This window comes from Benincasa hispida, chromosome 8 (assembly GCF_027475165.1).
Source record: "Benincasa hispida cultivar pf3 chromosome 8, pf3_genome.v1.1, whole genome shotgun sequence".
Taxonomy (NCBI): domain Eukaryota; kingdom Viridiplantae; phylum Streptophyta; class Magnoliopsida; order Cucurbitales; family Cucurbitaceae; genus Benincasa; species Benincasa hispida.
This window is the reverse complement of record NC_143485.1, coordinates 53,409,692-53,435,372: the sequence shown is the minus strand read 5'-3', so window position 1 is coordinate 53,435,372 and position 25,681 is coordinate 53,409,692. Positions and strand designations below refer to the sequence as shown.

Here is a 25,681-nt window from a genome sequence, read left to right as displayed (position 1 = left end):
TTAATTCATTTCAAGTGTAGCATTATTATATCAACACTACTGTAGTCATTAAAAAGTAAAATTTCAAATATATTATGAGTAGCAGGGCATTTTGTAAGTTTAATTTTTAGTGTTTGGGATGGGTTGTTATTTTGCTAAAGTTGCAAAAGAAAAAAAATGTTTAGACACATTTGCCATTTCTATTTTCTATTTTCTATTTTTTTTTTCTTTTTGCTAATCATGCCAATATTACACAACTATATAAAAGAAAATGATAAAAGGGATCCACATGTTGAGAGAAATTGGAAGGTTCATAATTATTATTTCAATAAAAATAGAGAAATACTTCAAAATTCTTATAGTGAATCACAATAATATTATTATTTTCACATTCGTAAATTTAAAATGAGGAGATCATATGATTACAAATGTGATGATAACAAGATTCAGTGAATGAACTTATGTATTTTTATTATAATTGAAAAACATTTTGTTGGCTATTAAATATTATAATAATGACTTCTCTTAATATTTTATTATACAAAATAAATATTTTTTTTATAATTGGGATATGGGGACTTGAATCATAGACCTCATAGTTTCTAGTACATTCGGATTCTAATTGAGCTATGATTAGTTTGACACAAAATAAGTATTTATTAAAGTATTTTAAAAGCATTTAAACTAATAGTATGTCTACTTTGTCATTACAATTAAGCAACACTTTAGTATTTATTTACCAAATATGGTAAATTTCTTTTTCATTTTTAAAATAAAATTTATCAAACATTAATTTACTTAATTTTAGTACTGATTATAATTATTAAAAAGCTTCCACAATCTTAAATGAAACCTTAATTATGTGAAATTAAATGGGTAGGAGTGAGATTCAAACCTAGCTCTTTTATCTTTTAAGATAAATAATTTGAATTTTCTAGGAGGTTTTATTTATTAGGGTTTGTCCACATGTTGACCTTTTCTAACTTTAGTCCATTTGGTCTAATGTGTAATCTATACTTTAATTTCATTATAAGTACAATATCATGGTTAAAGTACATTTATTTCAAAATTGAAAATATCCATTGATAAGTCGATTCCATAAATCGAAGGATTCGATATGGATATTAAATATCTACGGATATCTTTTATAAATACTTGAAAAATATAAAAATATTGTCATGTACTTAATCCAATACGGATAGAGATATCAATAACAATATCTATAACTTAGTTTGAAAATAGAAATAACTTAATTATTAATCTAAACAAAATTTCTAAGTTTTTTTACTTACAAAATTATGTGTCAATATCGATCTTTTATCGATATATCCATAAAATTGAAATCTCAATGTTAGTATTGATATCAATATTTTAATCTTTAATTTATAAAAATATCGATATTTTATCGATCGAGGTGTCGGTCGATATATCTGTAAAATTAAAATTTCGATATCGATATCGATATTGATATTAAAATTTCGATGTCAATATCGATATTGATATATCCATAAATTTATGATGGCCGTGCTTGCCATAGAAATCATGGGAGATCCTAAATTACATTACAAGTTACAATATATGTATGTATTTTGGACAACTAGAACAATATGTTATGAGTCTTATGACTCATGATTATCTCATATTCAATTATACTTATAGAGAGTGTTTATTTTATTTTATTTTTTGAGGACAAGAATATTTATTTTATTAGTTATAGTTTAATAAACTATTGAATCATACTTTGGACTGTAGTGAACAAAAGTATGACTCCAAGAATTTGACTTTGATCATCTAACTAATTATTTGACTTTGATCATCTATCTAATTATATACATAATACATATTAATAATTACATAAATATGAAAATCAACTTGCCAACAATAACATCAATAGATTAGGTTTTATTTCTACCTTCTCTTCTTGAATTTCACCCCATTTATGCTTAAAGAAAAAAAATAAAATACTACCCTACAATTTAATATTTATTAAAGATGATCAATTATTAAAATAAAAAATAATGATTTTACTTTTTATAAGTTTACATATATCTTTTGAAATTAGAGCATAATTTTTAACAATTTTTTAGGTCAATGTTCCTTACCAATAAATCAAAAATTTTCCATAACTTTTCTACTACAACATATTTATTTGAGGTGAGTTCAAAATTTTCCACACACTATAATGTTATTATAAAAAATATATAATATGTTAACTTGAATATGGAACTAATTAAAGTATGTGTTCTTGATAAAAAAAAAAAAATTATGAACATGAAAATTTTTTTTGGTGTTAGTTTGTAGTAAAATTTTTATTTGTTCTCTAGATTTTAAAATATGGAAGTTCTAGTCTAAATTTTGTGTTTAGTATCGATTTGATTTTTAGTTTTCATAATATTGTATTTTTACATTGTTTGTATTTGATTCGTGAATTTCAAGATTTACAATTTTACTCTTCATTTTTTTAAAAAATTTCTGTTAATTAATCCAAAACAATTAAATTAGGTTTTACTAATATATCATAATTATTTTAAATTCATGAACTTAAACCGTAAATATCAAAGATTAAAAGTGAGTATTAGTGAAAAATTCAGATAAAAAAAATAATATTGAAACATAAAAGACGAGAGGAAAATTAAATTCAAAATTGAATGATAATAATGTTACCTTTTAAAATCTAATTTTAAGAACTAAATAAAAATTAAGTTCAAAGTCCTATATTCTTCTAGACACAGCAACATTCTTTGAAAAATGAAACTTCTTTAAAAAAAGACTAATCAGTATTTAAATTGACCAAAATTATGTTGCCACCAGAAATCATTAACGGTCAACAATCCAAGTTTAAGTTTTTATCGTTATATAATCCCATCATAATCTTCACCAATGGCGGCAACGCAACCATGTTCCACTCAACCTTTCTCTTTTCTATCATCGTCATCATCATCTTCATCAGTTCTGCAATTGCTCAACCAAATATCGGTTGTTCAAACGACAATGGAAATTACACAGACAACAGCACATACAGAGCCAATCTTCAACGAATCCTCTCTTCTCTCCCGACCGACAAACGCATTGTCGAAGGCTTCCTCAACGTCTCCTATGGCGAAAAATCCGACAGAGTGAACGCGGCCGCACTGTGCAGAGGAGACGTTACCCCAGAGCTCTGCCGTAGTTGCCTCAACGATTCTGTTTTGGAGCTTCCAAAAAGATGTCCCAATCAAAAGGAGGCCGCGATTTGGTACCTCAATTGCATGTTTCGCTATTCGGATCGACGTATTGTTGGGGTTGTCCGAGATATTCCAACTTTTTGGATGTGGAATATTGAAGATGCGATGGACCAAAAGAGGTTCGGTCAGGTGGTGCAGGGGATGCTGGCTCAGCTTGCAGGGGAGGCTGCTATGGGGGATTCTAAGCTCAAATTTTCTGCTGGGAATGTCACTACTGACAGTGATGATTATTGGATTGTTTATGGGATGATGCAGTGCACGCCCGATATTTCACAGGCACAGTGCCTGGATTGCTTGCAAATTGTTGCTGGGGTTGTTCAAACATGGTGTCCAGGGAAAATTGGAGCCAGAATTATTAGACCCAATTGTTATCTTCGGTATGAGATTTTCAGCTTCTTTGACTCTACAGCTGTTTCAAGAGTTTCCCGTTCGACCTCGCCACCGACACCGCTATCCCCTCTCTTGCCAGTCTCACCTCCCCCTCTTTCACCAAATACAACCACCAAGGCAGAAGGTTTTTTCATTTCCTTTTTCTTTTCAAATTTGCAAGTTTTGGTCTTTCAACTTTTAGTTTGTGTTTGGGGAATTTGTTGAGTTTTATGTCTTTCAACCCATTTCATGCTTTTATGCCACACAAATTTATTAACTAAGTAGGTAATTAAGGAGGAAGACTACAAGTAGAACCAGAGATTAAGTATATACAACTCTTAAAGTTATTAACCAAACAAATTATTTAACCTTTTAAGTTTTACATTCATCTACCTCTGCAGAAAACGAGTCCAAGAGATTGAAGACTGTCGTCGTTATAGTTCTGCCAGCTGTTGTGGTTGTTCTAATTGTGGTATTAATGGTCAGCACCTTCATCTTCTTAAGAGCAAGAAAACAAAGGGTTGGAGTTGCAAGTAAGCATCCATTCCAAAAGGATATAAGCAATTCAATATTTGTGTTATCTTTTGAAGGAAGGACTTGGAAATGAGTTCAACTTACACATTAACTTATTGTTCTACAGGTTCAGAAGTGGATGATACTGCAGATTTGGAGACTTTGGTATTTGACATCAGTACTATAAGAACAGCAACAGATGACTTCTCAGATGAAAATCAAATTGGACAAGGTGGATTTGGAGCTGTTTACAAGGTCTGTGAGGAAATTTGGCATTTGCAATAATGGATTGGAAATTCTTGGCTTTCATTCTTTCTTTTGCTTCTTAACACAGTATTGAATAATAATGGAGAGTCTCTTTCAGGTAGTTATGTTTTCCTGTTAATTCTTTCGACAGGGAAGCCTTGTAGGACAAGAAATAGCAGTGAAAAGACTCTCCCAGAATTCCATGCAAGGAGAAAGTGAGTTTAAGAATGAAGTCCTGTTAGTGGCTAAACTTCAACACCGGAATTTGGTTCGGTTTCTCGGTTTCTGCCTGCACGAAGACGAAAGGATTCTCGTGTTCGAGTTTGTGCAGAACTCAAGTCTTGATAAATTCATATTTGGTATGTTTCCTTTCCTCTCTTTGCATACCTTCAAAGCTCTGTTTAGTTTGAGTATATTGAGACAATAATGCATTGTGTCCTGCCTAATAAAGTCTCATTGTTTTAATGTTTAGATCCATTGAAACGTCAAGATTTGGACTGGGAAACACGCTACAAAATCATTGGAGGCATTGCTAGGGGCCTTGTTTATCTTCACGAAGATTCTCAAGTTAAAGTTATTCATCGAGATCTCAAAGCCGCAAATATTTTATTAGATGCAGAAATGAATCCTAAAATTTCAGATTTTGGCATGGCAAAGTTGTTTCAAGAAGGTCAAACACGAGGAAATACAAGTAGAGTTGTCGGCACTCAGTAAGTACATTCTATGAAGCATAGTCATAATTTTTTCCCGTATACATTATTAACTTACCTCTCACCATCTACTGAATCTCACAAATGTCCAAATTCAGGGGATACATGGCTCCAGAATATGCAATCTATGGGGCATTTTCAAACAAGTCGGACGTGTTTAGTTTTGGTGTGTTAGTTTTGGAGATTGTGACTGGCCAAAAGAACAGCTCTTTCTATCAGGAAGAGAAGATAGATGATCTTATAAGCTATGTAAGAATAAACATATCGTTAAATTACAACACTCGGTTTCAATGACCAGAAAACTAATGTTTATTGCAATGAATTGGTGTAGGCGTGGAGAAACTGGAGGGCAGGAACAACACTAAATGTTGTAGATCCCATACTGAGAGGTGGCCCAACTAATGAAATAATGAAATGTATCAACATTGGGTTGCTCTGTGCTCAAGAAAATTCAGCTGACAGGCCAACTATGGACACTGTGCTTCTCATGCTTAACAGTGACACGATCACTCTACCAATACTTTCTCCACCAACTGATTTCATGAATAGGAAACCCATATCAGACATTTCTTCACTAGATAGGTCTGGTTCACATGTGATAGAGATGGAATGAGGCAGTCCTCGAAGAATATTTCGTTCAATAGTCGATTACGAAGCATCGATTACAGACCGACATCCTCGTTAATTTTGAGACTGGCTTGTATGTGCATTAATATGTACAAATTTTCAAGATTCAGTAGATTTTTTATCTTGGTCAAAACAAGCACTACTTCATACAAGTTATTGATCTCTTCAAGTTGGAATAATTAGGGTTAAATAATGGAAATACATTCATTTTAGTAAAAAAAAAAAACACATGAAATTGCATATATGCTTTCAACACAAACAAAAGCATTCTTTAAAATAAAAATGCATTACTGACGCATTATAACCCAAGAATCAAGAAAAATTTTACTAAGTATTGCAGAGAAGCCAATGCAAGAAGTATGTGTTGGGACCCATCTGACGCAAGGAAATATATTATGCTAGTGCACTTAACATCAAATCTTAACTAGCAAGTATGGGTGACCTGACAGGCAGCATCTGAACAAATCAAAGCAGCATGCGACTAAGGCAGGGCATGAAATTTAATGTTATCAAATCACAAGTTGCTAAGCTGAGATGCTTTTGAAAGGGGAAGTTGCCCATAAGAAAGAGGGTTAGACAAATTAGAAACTACACACTAAGAAGTTAGGCAGTTATAATTTCACTATATATACTTAGTGTCTCAGTTGTCTGCAAGAAGAAGATGAGGAAGGTTGCCATTGCCATCGTTGATTACAGAGGTTTTTCTGAAGATAAATCTTGAGAGAGACAACCTCTATGTTGGATTGTATCAGCACATAGCGGAAGCAATAAGGATCAATAAGCACCCTAATTCATTAATTTTGGCAGAAACTAAAACATGTTCTTACAAAAACAAATGAGTTTCAAGTCATACCTTTGGAGAACTCTTGAAATCTCGATTTCCAGCTGCAAATCTCTCTGAATCTTGTTGTAGACCATCCCAAGATCTTCCTACTATTCTCTTGGTGCTCTAGATTGAGTTGTGGGATTCAAAACAAGCTTGAATTAAGGGAATTAGGAGAAGAACTCACAACAGCAACCCACTTTGAAGAACACCTTCTTCACACAAATTTTTTTAGCAAAAATTCTAAAGATTGCATGCCCCAAATTCACTCCAATCTTCTCAATATATTGAAGACCATCATGCAAGGAAGATAGCTGCATGAGATGCAGTTCATGCTTGGAGTAATTGAAGCTTAAAGATGGTGGGTTATTGTTGGGATAGTTTAGGGACGCGTTTTGTTTTGTTGTGTTTTTATCATTTAAGGACGGATGGGTTTGGACATGAAATCATACGTTAGACATAACTGATGTGTTTGCTCCCATACGTCTGAGGTCATGCATCGAAATGATGATGCGTTAATCTTAGCATGCAATGATCACGCATTCCTATCACAAGTTTTCTTACGCTTGTGCCAAGTATAACACAAACGCAAGTTTCTCAGGTAATCCGAGGTCGAACATGGGGACTTGTCACTCAATAATATTTGTGAAGTGATGCGTTTGAGGAGATGAATAAGAATAAAAATAAAGCGAAGAAGGTTTAAATGTTTTACACACCACTTCTACTCCTAACTAAACAGATTGAGGAATAGAAGACTTGCAATAAGAATAAGTAGAGACATAACAACCAATAACGCATAGTAATGTTTACTATCTTAAATTGCCCTAGTAATCCCAGCTCATTGCACTAACGCATCACACCTCTCGGTGGTCAACGACATGAATATATCTCTATAGTGCATGGTTGCGTTGAGCATAAGATTGTGCCTATCTCTAAGAACAATACGAACCTTGCTTAGTGCGTTCCATTCCTTACTTTCTCAAGCAGTTAGATGCAACTACTTAACTTATAGACAAGCAATGCAACATCCCATAGACAGGCGTGCCACAGCCTTTCACCAAGCAAAGAGGATTAACTCACTATACTCGTACAACACACACCTCTCGGTGGGTTGCTACATGCGTTCTATCTCTAGGCTACACGATTAAGCATGTGATTGACTTTGATAAATAAACACTAAAGATGTACTATGATAGAGACGAAGATGATGAAGAAGACGGTAATGAAGGAATTAAGATTTTCATTGATCACAAAATATCTTAATATCTCAAGCTAAAATGTAATACAATACAGAGATTAGAAGGGAGATGAAGGACTCTGCGTCAAGGCTACCAGTGGTGCCATAGTTGAATGGTGGAGATGTCTCTCTTGAGCTCTATCTCCGGTGAATGCTCCAATCGTCACTCGGTCTGGGTTGTCTCTCTTGAGCTCTATCTGTTGATACTCCCAACGTATGCGTTCGAGCTGAATTTAGCTGAAGTTAACAACGCGTTCTACCCATCTTGCGATCTTCTATTATGGCTGTCAATCCGTGGCCGCAATCTCTATTTGTTCACCGCATTCTCCATGCGTTGGACGCATGCGATTACTGCAACTTCCATGCATTGGACGCATGGGGTTTCCGTCTGCATTTGTCTTTTGCGGTCGCCTAGCTTCAGCGCATGTGTTTGTCTGTGATTGCTTATTACAAACGCATGCGTTTGATTCCTACGATAGCTACAAAAATAGACACTTTGGCACGGAATAACGCATAATATTTGGTCAGTGAGGTTTTAGGTGCTTATCGATACAAAAATCAATTTTTCACAAATTCTAAGTATTATCATTGCGTTTTCTACCTGTTAGCCCTCATAATTCTAAAAAAAAGGCTTATAATAACTAGCATTTCTGCCAGTTATCACCCTCCCAAACTTAGAATCATGCTTGTCCTCAAGCATGCGTTACACTCAAGAAATTCTTAACTCGCCTTTCGATGTTTCTTTGCGATGACCAGCTTTTCAAAATATAATTATCGTACCTCTAACCATGGTTACAATGCTCTCCTCTACCTTAGTTGCTTCTTCAAAAAGATCTTTTCTAAGTTGAAATTTGGCAAGCCTTTGCTCAAAAAATTTTTATTCATTCTTTGCAACTTTGCGTTCAGCTCATGAGAATGCGTTCGTTTAAAACAATTCAAGCTTATGCGTTTACTTATTCGAATGCGGCGTTGAACCTGGTTACGCTCTTCATTTTGGCTTACCCCCATGTGTGTCATGCGGGCATCGAACTTTGGTTGCGTTCCATATTCAACTCAACTCATGTGTTACTTAAGTTGGCTTGCACCAAAGAGAGGAGTTGCGCTGATGCGTCAATCCTGGCGATTTACCTTCGTTTTGGCTTGCCTCCATGGGTGTCATGCGGACATCCAACTACAAGTAAATGCCTTTCACAACTTAACTCTTATCAATATGGATTTCCCCATTGCGTTGACAATGGAGTTGTTATTTTCAATTTTTTTTTTTTTAAGGAAATGATCGCAATGTGATGAATGCAATTCTCTGAGACCACTGTCACCCTCCAAACTTAGAGGGTGGCAGCATTCTCACTACAAGCTAAAAGCAAACTCAACAGGAATGTGATAACAAATGCTTGAGCAAAGGTTTGCACATAATAAAACTATAGACTTTCACAATTTGAAGAGGCTATTAAAAGTAAGGGGTACCTTGCGATACTAATTAGAGGACGCGGTGAATTATTTGTACCATTATAAACGTATCGCAAAGAACTGCAGTCAGACAAGGAGAATTCCAAAAGGATAATGCATAAAAGATAACAAGAAAAGAACCTTAAGTAGAAGAATGCATGCGACAATGCGTTGCAATTCATGTGATTGAAGCCATGTGTTGAAGGATGTGGAGGATTCTTTCGTTGTAACTGCACACCGAGTAGGGTTATTATCGCACCTACAAGGAGAAAACGCACCACAACCAAGGAAGCAGTCGTATATCCAAAATAACAATAAATAAAAATAATAAACTAAACTAGGAAAGCAATGTAAAAGATAAAGTAGAAGACGTCCCTAGAGAAATTGGAGTGTTTTCACCGCAAGGAGTCTCCCATACAGGAGATGGCTCTCAACTGCTTGGGTCAAGGGTTCGCCCTGACCATTGAAGCTTCCATTAATTGTTAGAAGCATGATGGTTGACATGCGTCTAAGATTGCTTCTAGCTCATGCGACAGATAGCCTTTCTATCTCGGGGTCAATATTTGACTTTCGACGCATCGTCTATACTTCAAATATTGTTTGCAGCTTGGTCGCACAATCTACAATACGCCTAAGATTGAAAGGGTGCCTGCGAAAACACAAAAAAAAAACTTCACAAAACATTAGCTGCCAAGTCCCCGGCAACGACGCCAAAAACTTGTTGGGTTTAGGGACACGTTTTGTTTTGTTTTGTTTTTATCATTTAAGGACGGATGGGTTTGAACATGAAATCATATGTTAGACATAACTGATGCGTTTTCTCCCATGCGTCTGAGGTCAAGCGTCGGAATGATGATGCATTAATCTTAGCATGCAATGATCACGCATTCCTATCACAAGTTTTATTACGCTTGTGCCAAGTATAACACAGACGCGAGTTTCTCAGGTAATCCGAGGTCGAACACAGGGACTTGTCACTCAATAATATTTGTGAAATGATGCGTTTGAGGCGGTGAATAAGAATAAAAATAAAGCGAAGAAGGTTTAAATGTTTTACACACCACTTCTACTCCTAACTAAACAGATTGAGCAATAGAAGACGTGCAATGAGAATAAGTAGAGACACAACAACCAATAACGCATAGTAATGTTTACTATCTTAAATCGCCCTAGTAATCTCAGCTTGTTGCACTAACGCATCACACCTCTCGGTGGTCAGCCGTATGACTATATCTCTATAGTGCATGGTTGCGTCGAGCATAAGATTGTGCCTATCTCTAGGAACAATACGAACCTTGCTTAGTGCGTTCCATCCCTTACCTTCTCAGGCAGGTAGACGCGGCTACTTAACTTATAGACAAGCAATGCAGCATCCCATAGACAAGCGTGCCACAACCTTTCACCAAGCAAAGAGGATTAACTCACTATACTCGCACAACACACACCTCTCGGTGGGTTGCTACATGCGTCCTATCTCTAGGCTACACGATTAAGCATGCGATTGACTTTGATAAATAAACGTTGAATATGTACTATGATAGAGATGAAGATGATGAAGAAGACAGTAATGAAGGAATTAAGATTTGTATTGATCATAAAATATCTTAATATCTCAAGCTAAAATGTAATACAATACAGAGATTAGAAGGGAGATGAAGGACTCTACGTTAAAGCTGTCGGTGGTGCCATGGTTGAATGGTGAAGATGTCTCTCTCGAGCTCTATCTCCGGTGAATGCTTTGATCATCACTCGGTCTGGGTTGTGGAGATGAAGAATTCTCACTGGAAGTCTGTTTCAAGCTCTCATCTGTGATCACAAATTTCTGCCTTGAGGCAGAAGCTCGGATGTCTCAAAATGAAGGTCTCAAGGGCTATTTATAGAATTTGGACGCCAACAACTGTAATGATGAAGGTATGGTTCACTGCTGCCTTTGTCGCGGTATGGACATTGTCACATCGCCTTATCTTGTTGATACTCCCAAAGTATGCGTCCGAGCTGAATTTAGCTGAAGTTAACAACACGTTCTACCCATCTTGCGATCTTCTATTATGGCTGTCAATCCATGGTCACAATCTCTATTTGTTCACCGCATTCTCCATGCGTTGGACGCATGCGATTACTGCAACTTCCATGCGTTGGACGCATGAGGTTGCCGTCTGTGTTCGTCTTTTGCGGTCGCCTGGCTTCAACGCATGCGTTTGTCTGTGATTGTTTATTACAAACGCATGCGTTTGATTCCTGCGATAGCTATAAAAATAGACACTTTGGCACGAAATAACACATAATATTGGGTCAGTGAGGTTTTAGGTGCTCATCGACGCAAAAATCAAATTTTCACAAATTCTAAGTATTATCACTGCGTTTTCTATCTGTTAGGCCTCATAATTCTAAAAAAAAAGCTTATAATAACTCTGCCAGTTATCAGTTATGGGTGAGCTACTTGAAGATGATAATGGAAAAACCATTTTTCCATTTTGTATATTTTTCAAATTCCAAATTCCAAATTTGATTTTAGAAAAACAATTTGATTTCAAAAATCAAAATAACTAATTTTACAAATTAATTTCATAAATTAATTTTCTAATAAAAATTAATAAATAATTATTTAAACAATTTAAATAAATCTAATTAATTTAATATCAAATATTAAATTAATTTTATAAAAATCCACCTTCATATATTGAAATCATATTTAAATATTAATTTTTCAATTCCGTTTAATTCTTAAAATAAAATGTGTAATTATATCTCATATAATTATTAATTTCTTTAATTCTGATTTGAACGTTTCAAATTAACTTATCATGCTACTCTAGAGCTAATCCATCTACAAGCTAGTAGGGGGACCTCACGGACCTACACATCATGAGCTCCAACGATTCGAGATTAGTCGACTAAACTCATTAGACCGAACTAACCCTCATTCATTAACTAATGGGTCACTCCATGAAAGCTCATAGTTGAACTCCCCTCACTATATTTATATTATGTCCACTTAATATAACCATGGTTAGTAAGTTAATCCTTCACAGGTTATTCGTAATAACGGCTGGGTCAAATTTTTGTTTTACCCTTAAAATTACCTTTTGTTCCTTAAGTCCCACTAATTCTGTAATGAACAATTCAGAGTAGGTCGCATCCAATAGTGTTACCAGAATAAGGCACCTAACCTTATTCATATACTATAGATCATTTTGACTATTTACTTGAATCTGATCCACTTTTATGTCTCCACATAAAGTTCAAGTACTCATGTAATAGTCAAAGGACTTTTAGGTTTATTGGATTTCTAATAAGAAAAACATCTATTCAATAACAACTTATTGAATTTTTAGAATAAGTTCTATTGTTTATAAATCACGAGTTTTAGGATATAAAACCCAACACTCCAACCCGTCCTCACCTTAGTTGATAAAAACAAGCACCAAAACAAGCCAAAGAGAGCAAGATATTGAGTCTGACAACTTGACTCTTTCTTTTCCCTCACTTAGCATTTTCATCCATTACTTATCTTGATTGAACTAAGATTCTATAAAAATATTTCATTAATATTAATTCAATCACGATTTCATCCATATCTACATCTTCTTACTTGATTTCCTTCATCGTGAGTAACTAAATTCACTGTGGGTTGGGTGGAACTAAATGTTAAACTGTTAAGTTGCATGTGTGTGAAGTCAGCTTGCTTGATGTTTACTTAAAAGTTTTATGCTTGAATCCATCTTATCAATCAATTTGAGTAGAAAGTTAATTACTTGAGAAAGTAAGTAACTGTGGAACTCATTGAGTAGCATTAGAGATAAAGTTGATCATGTTGTTTCTGTTTATTTTATCCAGCACATGCATCTTAGAGATAAGACAAGTGTGGCAATCACATCGAGAGATGTTGAAGATAGACTTAAGTTGAGAACAAAGCCTGGACACATCACATGTACACTTAGGGTTTAGCAGATAGTCCTCCCAACCCCATTTCATTCCATTGATTTCATAAAAGCTTATATGTTACTAAGGAATCAACGCATTGCATTCCAACACCTAATCCATCTTGGCAACACATCCCCTTTCACCAACCTCTTTCTCTTTGCATACATGTTGTTTTAGTTTAGGTATAGTCTCAACACTCACATACACACTTGAATCATCATTGCAAAAGATCCATTTAACCATATTGCATTAGTATTGACTAATCCTTGCATTCGACTGTTAGGTCTTTAAAATATATATTTTCTATGTTAATTTCTCCAAATAGTGTTAATTATTTGTTTTAATTGCTAATTTTGAAGACAAAATGGTCAAGAAAATTGGGCCAAAAGGATAAAAAATGACCAAGAAAATCAACTAAATTGAAGAGAATCAGAAAATTACCAAAATGTCATCAAGTATAATCGAGTAATCGATTATAATCGAGCAATCAAGTATCGAGTTTTACCATTGAGTATTCTATATCTTTTTAGTACCATCGAGTGCCATCGAATAATTACCAAAAAGGCCATGAGTAAATGTCATTGAGCATCGAGTATCGAGTAAAGGCCATCGAGCATCGAGTATTGAGTTTCACCATCACATTTTAGCGTCACGACCCTAGGAGAAGTTTTTTTAGCAATGCTTGAAAATAGAATGCTCTCTTTTGCTACAAAACTTGATGCATTGTAATGCTCCCCCCTAACGTTGCAACACTTCAAATTTTGGACGTGATTCATCCAGCGCGCACCTCACGCAATGCAGTATCAAGCACCAGTGTCATGTCTCAAGCACAACGCTTCTTGGTTTTTTTGCGATTTAGCGTTGCAATGCTGACCCCAGTGTTGTGACACAACCCTGCAAGTATAAATACTTTTCTTTCATTTTTGCTGAAGAGAGAGGAAACACGATTTCGATGAAGGCTAAAATATCTCTCTATATCAATTAGTCTCTATGGTAATTTTGTTTCCTACTTAGGTTAGATTTTAATTTCTTTTTGAATTATAATCAATAACTTGTAATTCTTCATGAATTTGTCTATGGATTTGTGAAGTAATTGAATCTTATTTCTATTTCAAGAGTTCTTGCAAATTCATTTGAGTTTTCTACTTGTCCTTATCATTAGCAATCTAAATTTGAGCATTCTTGAATCTGTTTTTAATTCTTGACGCATGTTGAATGAAATATATCTTGAACATTTTTAGCGTACATGCTTGGTTTGGTCACATTCACTCATGATTGAATGTGTTGCTTTTAATGTGTTTGATAGAATGTCTAGCCAAGATCTCTAAGAGGAAATAGTAATTGTGTGTTGAATGGCTATCCTAAAATGCACTAATTACTAGATTTGAAGAAAATTTGGTTAATTGAGTAAGTTATCTTAATAACTAATCGATGCAATTGAATCCTAGAATTTAATGCACATATTTTCTCTTCTGTATGGCCAGCTATCGAACCCAATAGATGTAGAAGCATGTAGATTGATTAGGGTTAGGGCTATCCTATCTTAATCGTTGATTAGAACGCTTTCTTGACTAGGTTATTGCTAGTTGTCCGCCTTTGTAGAGACTAGTTTAATCTAGTTAAGTAAGTAGTTGTGAGCTTAGTTTGATTGTGAATAAATTTGTAGAATTTAATGATAAGAATTGCATTGAACGTTTAACTTGGATTAGAAGCAAGATTGTTCTAAATTTAGTTACAACTATCTTTTATCTTTTGATTTTTAGCATGTTTCTTGTCTTAATGAAAAAATCCCTGTTTTATAGATTTCATAGTTAATCTTGGTTAAAAAAAAATATTAAATAACATTTTCCTATGGATCGACCTCTTAGTTTCACTTTAAATACGAGTTAGTTAGGTTATTGTTTGAGTTTTACAAATATTGTTTGTTTCAAGTTAGGTAGAATTGACGATACCTACTTAGTTCCGAGCAAAATGGCGTCGTTGCCGGGGAAATGACTAACCATTTAATTTTTTTTCTTAGTTAAACTTGACTAGCAAACTTTAAAACACCAAAAATATTTTCTTCTTTTTGTGTCTACTTGTTTTAATATGGCAAATATGAACATATACTATGTGCTTCAAGCGATGTATGCGGCCCATCGGAGAGCACAAGAGGTAAGCGAATTTAATGAGCGTAAAAATGAAATAAATGAACTAACCTCTCTTGTTTGAGTTGTGCTTGTTTAACAAATACAAGTTTCACATGGTCCTGAATGTGGGTACTACCCAACTTTAGGAGAAGCTCGACCGAACTCCATCAGCAATGTTGTCTTCCTCCAATATAGGTAATTCCTTGTAAAATTTAGTTGATGAACTTTCTAACTACTCTTGTGAGTTTGTGCAGGAACATTCATATCTTGATCGAGAACCATCGAGTTTCCTGCAGAATGGGTTTTATTCTAGACATGAAGTCAGAGTCGACGTTCAAAATGTGTGTGACCTCGTTGCCAAGATTACCGATTCGATTAGGAGAATCGAGGAGTCTTGGGAAGATACATTTTCTGAGTACACCGAGTTAAGTAGTGAAGGAATTCACATTGATAATCCAGAAGAGCCATCGATTCTTCAAAATTCGTATCAAGATAAGACGTTGGATTTAGTAATGTGTGAACTTTCCAATGGCTTTTCTGATTGTAAGTAGGATTCAATTGAGTTTCACCTAGAAACTCAAGCCCCGTGTCAGTTGAGGTCCATCAAACGCCTGAGTTTACACACTTCATGCTTACATTGGAGAACCATTTAGAGCTTCCCGTCGTCTATGGCAGTAAAGCCGATCTAATTGAGGATTTTCCTTGGATCGACAGTGAAAATGATGTTTATTCCACGCCATATTCAGAAGTAGGGGTAAGTATGAGCCCATACCTCACCTTAAGGAATCTTAGGTAAAATAGTTAAAGGCTTCCAAGCCTAGAACCGTACTTTGTCTTAGAATTTCTTGCATCTTTGATTGTTGCTCGTATTTTCCTTATGAATCAGAGTCTGTTGTTGAGTCTTTTCTTTCTTTCAACTCTTTTGGGTTTGAGAATTTTTATTCTTTCTTTTCCTCTTTTTTACCAAATATAAGAAAACCCAAATTCGACATGTCTGGTTCTCATAAAAGGGTGAGTTCTTTTATAGCCCTTCCAAGCTATATAGATTCATCTAAGAGAGGAACGGAGAAGCATGAAAATTTTAATGTATCTTAAAAAGCATAAAAGACGGGTCGCATCGAGCAATCGACGTTAAAAATTTGTTCTTCCTAGAGGTAGCCAAACGTCAAAAATAAAACAAATTTTATTCGCTTTTTTTTTAGCTTTCTAGAAATAGAAATTTTTTTACTAACTTTTCTCTTTTTGTTGTAGCTTTTCTTTTTCTTTCTTTTTCTTTTCTTTTCTCTTTTTTGTAGGAACAATAAAATGAAAGAAAATGAAAAATTTGATGTAGGAAAAGAACATCAAAAGAAAAAAAACAAAAATTAAAACAAAACAAAACAAAATTTCTAGCACCACCCATTGTGTGAAATCAGGGGAGTGTTTTTTTTTTTCCCTTTCTTTTCGTCTTCTCGCTTTTATTTCATTTTTATAAACATTAAGGACAATGTTTAGTTTTTAAGTTGGGGGTGGGATACATTGCATGCTCTTAACATTTTTTTAGGGTCGTAAAAATGAGCCTTTCAAAAGTTTTTGCTCTATTATCTTTGTATGTCTAGAATAGGAATGTCTATTTACCCTGCCGGGACCCGCTCCAATGAGGCGGGGAATCCCCGATTAGATGGGGAATGGGGGAGGGAGCAGGGATAATTTTTTCCTTATTGGCTAAATGGGGACGGGGACGAGGATTATATTTCTCGTCCCCGCGCTGATGAATATATTATATAATTATATTTATATAATAATAATTACTTATTATTATTATTATTATTATTATTATTACTCATATTATGTTTACATAAACAGAATATGAGTTTATAATAATTTTTTTATTATTATTATTATTTTATCTATATACTTTTTACAAAAATTGTGGTATAAAAGTTAGTTATTTTCTAATTTTTGTTTCAACCTTTTCGTACTTTAATACATTTCTAATTTATTTTAACATTTAAGACTTTCTATCTTAAACCATAAGTGTTGTAGTATTTAAATGGAAAGCTTGACTATGATATTGTAATATTTAAATTTTAACTTTTAGAAATTATAGGATTAAATTATATTTTTACACATATAATAGTATTATTTTTATACTATTTTCTTTGAATGAAAAATTTATTAGAAATAGCTCATTTAATATATGTGATTTTATTTGGTTGAGAATAAACAAAATTGCTAAAAGTGAATATATTAAAAAAAACAAACGCAAAAATCTTCCCCATGGGAAACCCGGTCCCCGCGAATTCCCCGTGAGGAATCCCTACCTCGATCCCCATGGAAAATTTTGCAGAGACAGGGAATGAAATAGGGGGGCGGGGATGGAGACAAGGAAGTCTTCCCTGTCCCCGCCCTGTCCCGTGGACATCTCTAGTCTGGAACCCTTGAGCATCTGAGCTCGGGTTATGTGGATTTTATGATCTTAATTAAATATATCTTGATTAGGCTCTATTACATTTCTATGGCATTCTTTTTTATTCTTTTAAGAAACACAATGTCATAAGCTTGACATTTTTTTTCTTTATATGACTCATTTTTGCTTTCAATGCATGATGCATTTCTAAGCATATTCATTCATTCAAGAATAACATTCACTTTGTTTGACATGGTCATTTGTTTTTCTCAATTTTTTATTCTTATCAATGATCTTTGATGATGCATTCTCTCAAGCAATGATATAAATCAAATTTTAAACTTCTTAAAAGTTTTCTTACAAAATCTGAAACTTATTTTTCAAAAGAAATTTTCTTTTCCTTTTAACTTCATAAAAAATTGAATACTTAGTCTTTAGATTTATTTAGAATCTCAGACTCTTAGAAACGTCATACTCACTTAATTTTCTTTGTTACCCCAATATGAAAAATTTTGGTCTAAAATAAACTATCTTGTTTTAGAGATAAGTCTAGACAAAGAGAATAAAAAAGGGCCTAGTGTTTTAAGTAATGAAATAAATAAAAGAAACATTGCTAGCACAAAAAAAAAAAAAAAAAAAAAAAGCAAGCTTGCTTTTTGCTTATTTATCTTAATTATCACTAACGTGTGTATGCATGGATAGAGGTGAAAAGAGCTAAGTCCATCGTGTTAGTTAGGGCCCACAAGAAAAGAGCGATAAGTTCCCTACGGTATGAGTGTGAAAGCTATCCCTCTAAGTAAAAGAAATATCATTTACATTTTGTGTGCATGAGTCTAAAAGGTAGCCTTGTCCTAGAAGTATCTCTCTTTTTTGCAAGATAAGTATACTTTAGACCGATTATCGAGTCAGTGTAGGGCGAAGAGGAATTGAGAGTTGGATATAACCTTTCTACTAGTTTTAGCCTTTAAATAAACTAAAATTGAGTAGTCTTTTCTTTTATGGCTTTACAAGAAAAAGAATACTTTCTTTTCAAAAATAGGCTTCAAATCTTTGTTAGAAAAATTTTAAAGGTTTAAATACCCATTTGTATCATTCGCTTGTTTGATTGTTGAAAAGAGAGACATTAACCATATGAACATATTAACATTTTGTAATGACTTCTTTGAATGAATGCACATTTGATATTCATGTTTTTGTTTGAATGTATGCATATTTTTAGTTTAGACTTGCTCGGGACGACCAAGAATTAAGTTGGGGGTGTTTTGTTAAGTCTTTAAAAGATATACATTTTCTACAAAATAGTGTTCATTATTTGCTTTAATTACTAATTTTGTAGGTAAAATGGTCCCCGAGGAGTTTAGGAGTCATTAAGAGAAATCTGGGCAAAAAGAATAAAAATGAGCAAGAAAATTAACTAAATTGAAGAGAATTAGAAAACTACCAAAATGACATCGAGTATAATCAACTAATTGAGTATAATTGAGTAACCCAGTATCGAGTTTTACCATCGAGTATTCTATATCTTTTTAGTACCATCGAGTGCCATCGAGTAATTACCAAAAAGGCCATCGAGTAAATGTCATCGAGCATCAAGTATTGAGTAAAGGCCATCAAGCATCGAGTATTGAGTTTCACCAACAAGTTTCAACATCACGACCCTAAGAGAAGCATCGAGCAATGCTTGAAGACAAAATGCTCATTTTTGCTGCAAAACTCGATGCGTTGCAATCCCCACAACATTGCAATGCTTTAGATTTTGACGCGATTTATCTCGCGCGTGCCTCACACAACGTAACGTCAAGCACTAGATTCACGTCTGAAGCACAACGCATTTTGTCTTTTTTTTTTTTTTTTTTTTTTTTTTTTTAATATAGCAATGTAATGTTGACCCTAGCGTCGCGACACTACCCTGCAAGTATAAATAGTTTTCTTTCATTTTTTCTGAAGAGATGAAGCACGATTTCTATGGAGCCTTGAATTTCTCTCTATATCAATTAGTCTCTATGATAATTTTGTTTCCTACTTAGGTTAGATTTTAATTTCTTTTTGAATTGTAATCAATAAGTTTTAATTCTTCATGAATTTGTCTATGGATTTATGAAGTAATTGAATATTGTTTCTATTTCAACAGTTCTTGCAATTTTTTTTGAGTTTTCTACTTATTTTTATCATTAGCAATCTGAATTTGAGCATTCTTGAATCCATTTTTAATTTTTGAAGCAAGTTGAATGATTTATATCTTGAACATGTTTAGCCTAGATGCTTGGTTTTGTCACATTTATTCATGATTGAATGCATTTCTTTTAATGTGTTCGATAGAATGTCTAGCCAAGATTTTCAAGAAGCAATAGTAATTGTGTGTTGAATGGCTATCCTAAGATGAACTAATTACTAGATTTGAAGAAAATTTGGTTAATTGAGTAAGCTATCTTAACAATTAATCGACGCAATTCTATCCTAAAGCTTAATGCGCGTGTTTTCTCTTCTATATGGCCGCTGTCGAACCCAATAGAGGTAAAACATGTAGATTGATTAGGGTTAGAGCTATCCTATCTTAATCGTTGATTAGGACGCTTTCTTGACTAGGTTATTGCTAGTTGTCCACCTTTGTAGAGACTAGTTTAGTCTAGTTAAGTAAGTAGTTGCGAGCTTAATTCGATTGTGAATAAAATTTGTAGAATTAAATGATAAGAATTGCATTAGACATCTAACTTGGATTAGAAGCGAGATTGTTCTAAATTTGGTTACAACAATCCTTTATCTTTTGACTTTTATTATGTTTCTTGTCTTAATAAAAAAAACCCCCATTTTATAGCTCTCATAGTTAAGCTTGGTTAAAGAAAAGATGAAATAATATTTACCTGTGGATCGACCTCTTACTTCCACTTTAACTACGAGTTAGTTAGGTTGTTGTTTGAGCTTTACAAATATTGTTTGTGTCGTGTTAGGTAGAACTAACGGCACCTACCTGCTTCGAGCATCGACCCTAGACTTACCAGGAAACTTGAGTTAGGTTTATACTTATACCCGTTGGAACATACCATCACGTAGCGGAAGTAACCAGGATCCATAAGCACTCTAATTCATTAATTTTGGCAGAAATGAAAGCGCGCTTCAGGGTTTCGTAACATACCTTTGTAGAACTTCCTCAAAGCTTGAATCCAGCTGCTAATCTCCTCTGAATCTTGTTGTAGACCACCCCAAGATCTTCTCTACTATCCTCTTGGTCTCTAGATTGAGTTGTGGAACTCAAAATAAGCCTAAATTAAGGGAATATGAAGATAAGCTCACAGTTGCAACCCAACGGAAGAACTCTTTTCTTCTCATGAATTTTTCAGAAAAATTTGATCGGTTACATTGCCTAAAAAACACTCCAATCTCTTTAATATATTGCAGACAATCATGCAAAGAGATTAGCTGCATGAGATGCAACTCATGCTTGGAGTAAATGAAGCTTGAAGATGGTGGGTTGTTAGTGAGCTACTTGAAAAAGTAATGGAAAATGATTATTTTCCATTTTTGTGTTTTTCCTTCTTTTTTAATTTATTAAAATTGATTTCACAAATCAATTCATTTAATAAAATTGAAAATATTATTAATTTTACAAAATTAATTTCATAAATTAATTTTCTTAATAAAATTAATAAATAATTATTTAAATAATTTAAATAATTCTAATTAATTTAATATCAAATATTAAATTATTTTACACAATTCCATCTTCATATATTTAAATCATATTTAAATATTATTTCTCCAATTCCGTTTAATTCTAATTTGAACATTTAAAATTAACTTATCACGCTATTCTAGAGCTAATCCATTTACGAGCTAGTAAAGGGACCTCGCGGACCTACAGATCATGAGCTCCAACGATCCGAGATTAATCAGCTAAACTCATTAAACCGAACTAACCCCCATTAGTTAACTAATGGGTGATTTCACTAAAGCCCATAACTGAACTTTCCTCATTGTAGATATATTATGTCCACTCGATATAACCATGATTAGTAAGTCCACTCGATATAGCATTGGTCTGCTCTCACCGTTTGCAGATCAAAGAATAATCCCGAACAAATAGGAGTTCATAGTTAGCTCAGGATTAAGGTCAAGTTACCTAGGTCATCGGTTTGAAATAGTCAGTCTTAAATAGTAAACAGCGTTATAAAGTAAAAGTAACTAGTTTCGTGGTCCGATCTTGTACAAAACTCATTTGTACAGGATGACCCCACTCCTCATGTCACAACATGCACGAATTAGGATCACATCGCATGTAGCACTTTACAACTCTTTGTAACAACTACAAAGTAGGCCACATCCAATAGTATTACTAGAATAAGGCATCCAACTTATTCATATACTATAAGAATATTTTTTACTATTTACTTGAACTTGATCCACTTGTATGTCTCCACATAAAGTTCAAGTACTCATATAATAGTCAAGGGACTTTTGGTTTATTGGATTTAGAAAAAACAATATATTCAATAACAACTTATTGAATTTTCAGAATAAGTTCTATTGTTACAAACCACGAGTTTTAGGACATAAAACCCAACAATATCTAGCTAATAACTTATAGCAATAAAAATTATTGTCTCTTAAAAGTTGGAATAATTATGATTATTAATGATAGAAGACACATTTGTGTTAAAGGAAAATACATGGAATTCCTCAAACACTACTAGCCTTTACAATAACATTCTTTTGATATAACTACTTCACTAACGCATCTTATCGCAGGATTTCATGAAAATTTGCTAAGTGTCGTAGGTTAAGATAACGCAAAGTCATGCATCCAAAGGTTGCCAACGCACAGAAGATACATTGGTTCGTGCCGTTCTTTTCAAATGACCACTTGCAAGTATGGGTATCTGACTGTTAGCATCTGCAAAGCAACTAAACCGGCAGGTGACTGATTAGGGCATGAAAATTAATATTGTCCTATCATAAATTGCTGAGAAAAACGCCTATAACTAAGAAGACTTGCAACCATAAATCATATACCATAATTTAGATAGAAAGCTTTAGAACTTAGATTATAGTTACTTTGCTGATGCAAGAACATAGGAGGGAAAGAACCATTGTCATCGTTGATCAAGGAGAATTGTAGAAGACCAAGCTCGAGAGAGAATTCTTCTTCATTTCTTCACCAAGTTGGTTGTACACACATTTAGATCAAGCCAAAGAGGACAAGAGATTGAACTCTGTGGCTTGACTCTTTTCTTTTCACTTCATTTCCATTTTTCATCTCATGCGATTACGTGTTATCACTGTAAAAACAATTTCATTCTTTATTAAATCGTGCATTTGATCCATCACTTTTGCCTCTGCTTACATTTTATTGTGTGATAGACGCGTTTATGACTTGTTACATGCTTAATTTCTAAAGCTTTCATCATTTTGATCATCTGGTTGAAGTTATCTTAGCTAAAACCATTCGAGAGAATAGAATAGCTAGAAACACATTGAGTCAGAACGCATAGTAGATTTAGAGATAAAAATAATTATGTTTCAATGTTTTCTGTAACCAATGCATGCACCCTAGAAATAGGAACATACGTGGCATTCGCATTGAGAAATGTTGAATAACAAGACCAGATAAACAGAAACCTAACGCATCTACATACATTTGGTTTGTAAATAAGCATCTTTTATCTTCATCTTTTCCCACACTCCTACACGTGTTCATCTTTCTTGGATCAACGCATACCGCTAGCACTTAACACCATTCATTCATTAAGCCTTGTGTTTCACTTGAACTCTTGTGTCTTTTTGTATGCATGCAGTAAGATTAGTGTAGATAAACTTCTCCCACGTTAATTTAGAACCCTTTTGCAACTGCTACAACGCAAGGTCTGCGTTAGTCTAGCATAAACCCATGTGTTCAACCCTGGATTTACTAGGAACCTAAATTAGATTTATACTTGGATTTGACTCTGAAAAAGCTTGTACGCATTATAGAGAGTGTATGCATCTCACCAACGCATTATCCAATCTTCTCACCTAAAGAACTGATTCACCATTCATCTTTATTCACCTTAATCTTGCCTTACATCTTTATTTATAATACACTTCTAACACACATCAAGAAGAACGAATACTAGCTCAAGAAAACTTGTACATAACTAGAGTTGTGCATAAAATATCAGGATTATATCATATAATTAACTTATTAACTTGAAACAAACAAATAGAAATTGGCAAGCGCAAATAACGATGTTATAAGAAAAACACACCTACAATCTCGCTTTGCACTTCAAAGTGTTGGGACCAAAAGGCAACAATGCAGTAGTACCATTAAGAATTCTTCTATTTATTCTCTTTTTGTCGTCAATCAAAAAACGTTCGATTAAGGCCTCTACTAGGACGTATGAAAGTCAATTTATAGACCAAGGGGACAACTTGGGGCTCTTAGAGAGTTTGATGATCAAGGAGAATGTTGGAGGACAATCTTGAGATTAAAGGTGACAATTAATAGCTTGGCTGGTTTCTCTTTCCCTCTTTTTAGTTTTCTATTTCTCTGTATTTGAATGTAATATGGATTTTCTACGTTTTTAACGTATCCATGAGTGACTAGGTTTGTGTTCTTGAAGTTTTGATTGTTAAGGATATTAAGGATGCCAACACATAAAGTCTTGCCTATCTACCAAAAGAATATGACTTACCAAAGGAATAGGTTGGTTACCACCAAATCTCTAACCATTTGTATTTGTTGAGTTATTTTTGCATTCCTAAATTAGGGATTCCATATTGTATAAATGCATCACCTATGTACATTTCAAATACAAGAAATCATAAAGGAAAACTTGGCTTGCCACTGTCGTTTACCACCTATCTCTTGAATCTGTCGTCTACCTCCACAAATGCATCGTTTACCTTGTCTAAGTGTTGTCGTCCACAGGTTGAGTCAAGCCATATCCTTCAACCTTTTATTTCTGACTTGGTATCAGAGCAAATAATGACCAATGTCAATCAAGGATACTTGGGAGCCACCCTCGGCACAGTCAACTTCAGTGGCCCACCCTTGAACCAACTCCTCAATCAGATAACCTCCATTAAATTTGATCGCAACAATTTCCTCCTATGAAAAAACCTAGCACTTTCAATCCTTCGGAGTTATCGGCTCGAAGGACACCTGATCGGATAAAAAGTTTGTCCCCCAATGTTTCTGTAACCTGCAGTCGGTGAGAGCATACCGACTGGATCGACTGGAGTAGGAGCTGCTCCACGCAGCACAGAAGGAAGTTCCGGCAGTGGTGCTTCCAGTTCGTCAACAGCACTTGAGGTAAATCCTCAATATGAAGCATGGATGGCTGTAGATCAACTTCTCCTCGGCTTGCTGTATAATTCCATGACACTAGAGGTTGCCATTCAAGTGATGGGATGTGAATGTGCAAAGGATCTATGGACCAACATTCAACAACTCTTTGGTGTTCAGTCCAGGGCTGAAGAAGATTATCTGAGACATGTGTTTCAAACAACCAGAAAAGGTAATTTGAAAATGGAGGAGTACCTTCGAACTATGAAAATGAATGCTGACAATCTTGAGCAAGCTGGTAGTCCTATGCCACCAAGAGCTCTTGTTTCACAGGTACTACTAAGACTTGATGAAGAATATAATGCCATCGTGGCCACGATCCAAGGGAGAGCGGACATGTCATGGCTTGATATGCAGTCAGAACTTCTCCTGTATGAAAGGAGATTGGAACATCAATCAAACCAAAAGACGACAGTAGGCTTCAACCAAATCAGTAATACATCAGTGAATATGAAAAACACTAGACATGTCAACCAAAACAACAAGTCCAATAGCAGCAATAAGTCTACTGAGGGAGGACAACGAGGTGGTGGTGGCCATGGTAGAGGTCAAGGCAAAGGAAGAAACAACATCAAACTTGTGTGTCAAGTCTGTGGGAAGGTGGGACATATAGTGTTCTACTGCTTCAACAGGTATAATAGAGATTTTGTTCCCAATTCTCCTCAAAACAAGGGAAAACCCTCCCCTAACAATCAGACCAAAAACACACAACCTCACCCAATAGCCCTAGCCACTTCTTATGGG

The 25,681-nt window shown here is 34.4% G+C and overlaps 1 protein-coding gene across 1 annotated transcript; it reads left to right on the top strand.

Moving 5' to 3' along the window:
* The first annotated feature begins 2,867 nt into the window (after positions 1–2,867).
* LOC120083894 (cysteine-rich receptor-like protein kinase 29) lies at positions 2,868–5,867 on the top strand. The gene is made up of 7 exons (XM_039039803.2): positions 2,868–3,717; positions 3,974–4,105; positions 4,213–4,340; positions 4,483–4,690; positions 4,804–5,041; positions 5,140–5,290; positions 5,373–5,867. Exons 1-7 carry the CDS (start codon positions 2,877–2,879, stop codon positions 5,652–5,654), a joined length of 1,980 nt encoding a protein of 659 aa, XP_038895731.1. The 5' UTR covers positions 2,868–2,876; the 3' UTR covers positions 5,655–5,867.
* The last annotated feature ends 19,814 nt before the right edge of the window (positions 5,868–25,681 follow it).

Coding starts and splice junctions, on each gene's coding strand:
- LOC120083894 (XM_039039803.2), top strand. CDS start 2,877: ATGTTCCACTCAACCTTTCTCTTTTCTATCATCGTCATCATCATCTTC. Junction 4,106..4,212: donor ACAAAGGGTTGGAGTTGCAA/GTAAGCATCCAT, acceptor ATTGTTCTACAG/GTTCAGAAGTGGATGATACT. Junction 5,291..5,372: donor TAGATGATCTTATAAGCTAT/GTAAGAATAAAC, acceptor GAATTGGTGTAG/GCGTGGAGAAACTGGAGGGC.